At 42.6% G+C, this 1,841-nt stretch overlaps 1 protein-coding gene across 1 annotated transcript in view; it reads left to right on the top strand.

Annotated features, from left to right (window-relative positions):
• The window catches only part of LOC102856189 (FERM domain-containing protein 3-like), a 178,814-nt gene that overhangs the window by 175,438 nt on the left and 1,535 nt on the right, over positions 1-1,841 (top strand). Inside the window, exon 9 of the mRNA XM_006903356.1 lies at positions 1,509-1,825. Within this exon, the coding sequence (XP_006903418.1) occupies positions 1,509-1,825 (317 nt within the window). The remainder of the gene's footprint in view (positions 1-1,508; positions 1,826-1,841) is intronic.

Below are 1,841 nucleotides of genomic sequence, written 5' to 3'. Positions count from 1 at the left end.
ACATCTGATTTCTTGACTGCTGTTCCTATGGGTGTTGATTGTCGTTATTGTTGTGTGCCGTCAAGTAGGAAACAAGCCGTAGCTGACCCTCCAGTGTGTTTTCAGAGCCAGTTAATTGCAGGGGAGCAGATAGCCCATCCTTTTCCCTCAGAGCAGTTTGTGCCGTGACTGCGTGCCTTTGGGATTACAGTGTAGCTTCTTACCATTAGGCTATCCAAGTTAAATTGAATCTGTGACACTGCCAATCTTTTCTCCATTGTAATGATGTTGCTTATTGGTCCAGTTGTAAAAATTTGTGTTATTCTTGTTAAGGTGTAATTCATACTGACCAGTGCTATTCACGGCAGGAGAAGGATGGGCAGTCTCCTCCTGTGTGATTAACTGCCTCTGATAACCCACTGAAGGATCAGCTATGGATTGGTTCCAACTTGATAGCATACAGCAACAACAATGATAGTCATGTGGTTTTCAATGGTCCATCATTTCCGCACCACCAAGCCTTCTCCTAAACTCTTTTAGTGTGGAAGCTCCCCTGGAACCTGTGTACTATGGGTTACTCTGCCTGTCTTTGAAATACCAGTAAAAACATAGCTTCCAGCATCTCCACAAGGAAGCATCATAGTACAGCATATTGACAGATGGTTGGTGGACATAGTAAATGCTCACTGCCCTCAAGTAGGAACAAACTCCTATTGAACCCTCCCTGGGGTTTCTGAGAATTAAATCATATAAAAGGAGATTGTCCATCTTTTTCCATCACAGTTCCTGATGGATTCAAGCTGTCAGAGGTGCTGCCATTGGGTGAGCAGTGCACCAGACAGAGCGCTCCTATTTAAAATTAAAAAAGAAACAAATCCTCAAACCCAGTGCTACTGAGTCAGAACCAACTCAGTCAGATCCTCCAGCAGGGTCCAGAGCATCTAACCCACACGAGAGGAGATTGGCCATCTTTCTCCTGTGGAAGGGCTGGTGGATTTGAACACCCAGAGAGGCATGATCTTTGGGTTAGCAGCACAACGCCCTATAGACGGCCATCAGGGCTCCCCTCTAAAACTGACAACCACAAAATTGTGCCTAGAATGAAGACTAGAAGTCAGAACATCAAAATAATAAAATCACTTTTATTGGATAATTGATTGTATAAAGTACTATGGTTCTTTACTGAATTAAAGTATTCAATTTTAAAAGACCCACATAACTAAAGCCTAATAATGATTTGTTGTGGTCTTAAACTATGCAAACATTACCAGTGCTGATACGTGTTCATCTAAATGTCATGAATTTATCACCATTTGAGGAGGATTGATTATTTTGAGTTTAGCATATTGACTTTAGAATTTATAGTTCAAGGTCTGTTAATAAAATTGACTTTATTAGAAGTCAGAATCCAAAGAATAATTTAACAAATTCCTTAAATTCCATGTTTTTGTTTATTTTCACATTGACATATTTCTGAGGGGATAAAACCCCAGATCTGAAATGTAAAATTGAAAAAAATCTCTTCACAGGTGTTCCGTTGCCCAAAGAGGATGCCATTTCTGCCCCTTTGATCTCCACCTCACCAGTGAAGGAAGCCCAGGAGTATGCAGGTCCCCCAAGCGAAGAGGAAGATAAAATCAAGGAGGAAGAGCCCCTCACCATCTCTGAGCTCATGTACAACCCGAGTGCCAGCCTGCTCCCCACCCCAGTCGATGACGACGAGATTGACATGCTCTTTGACTGTCCTTCGAGGCTGGAGTTAGAAAGGGAAGACACAGATTCATTCGAGGACCTGGATGTGGATGAAAACGCTTTTCTGATTGCAGAGGAAGAGGAGCTGAAGGAGGCTCGCCGAGCACTGT

This window comes from Elephantulus edwardii, unplaced genomic scaffold (genome assembly GCF_000299155.1).
Source record: "Elephantulus edwardii isolate Elephantulus edwardi_28Jun2011 unplaced genomic scaffold, EleEdw1.0 scaffold00582, whole genome shotgun sequence".
Classification (NCBI taxonomy): domain Eukaryota; kingdom Metazoa; phylum Chordata; class Mammalia; order Macroscelidea; family Macroscelididae; genus Elephantulus; species Elephantulus edwardii.
This window is presented reverse-complemented; position numbering and strand designations above follow the sequence as displayed.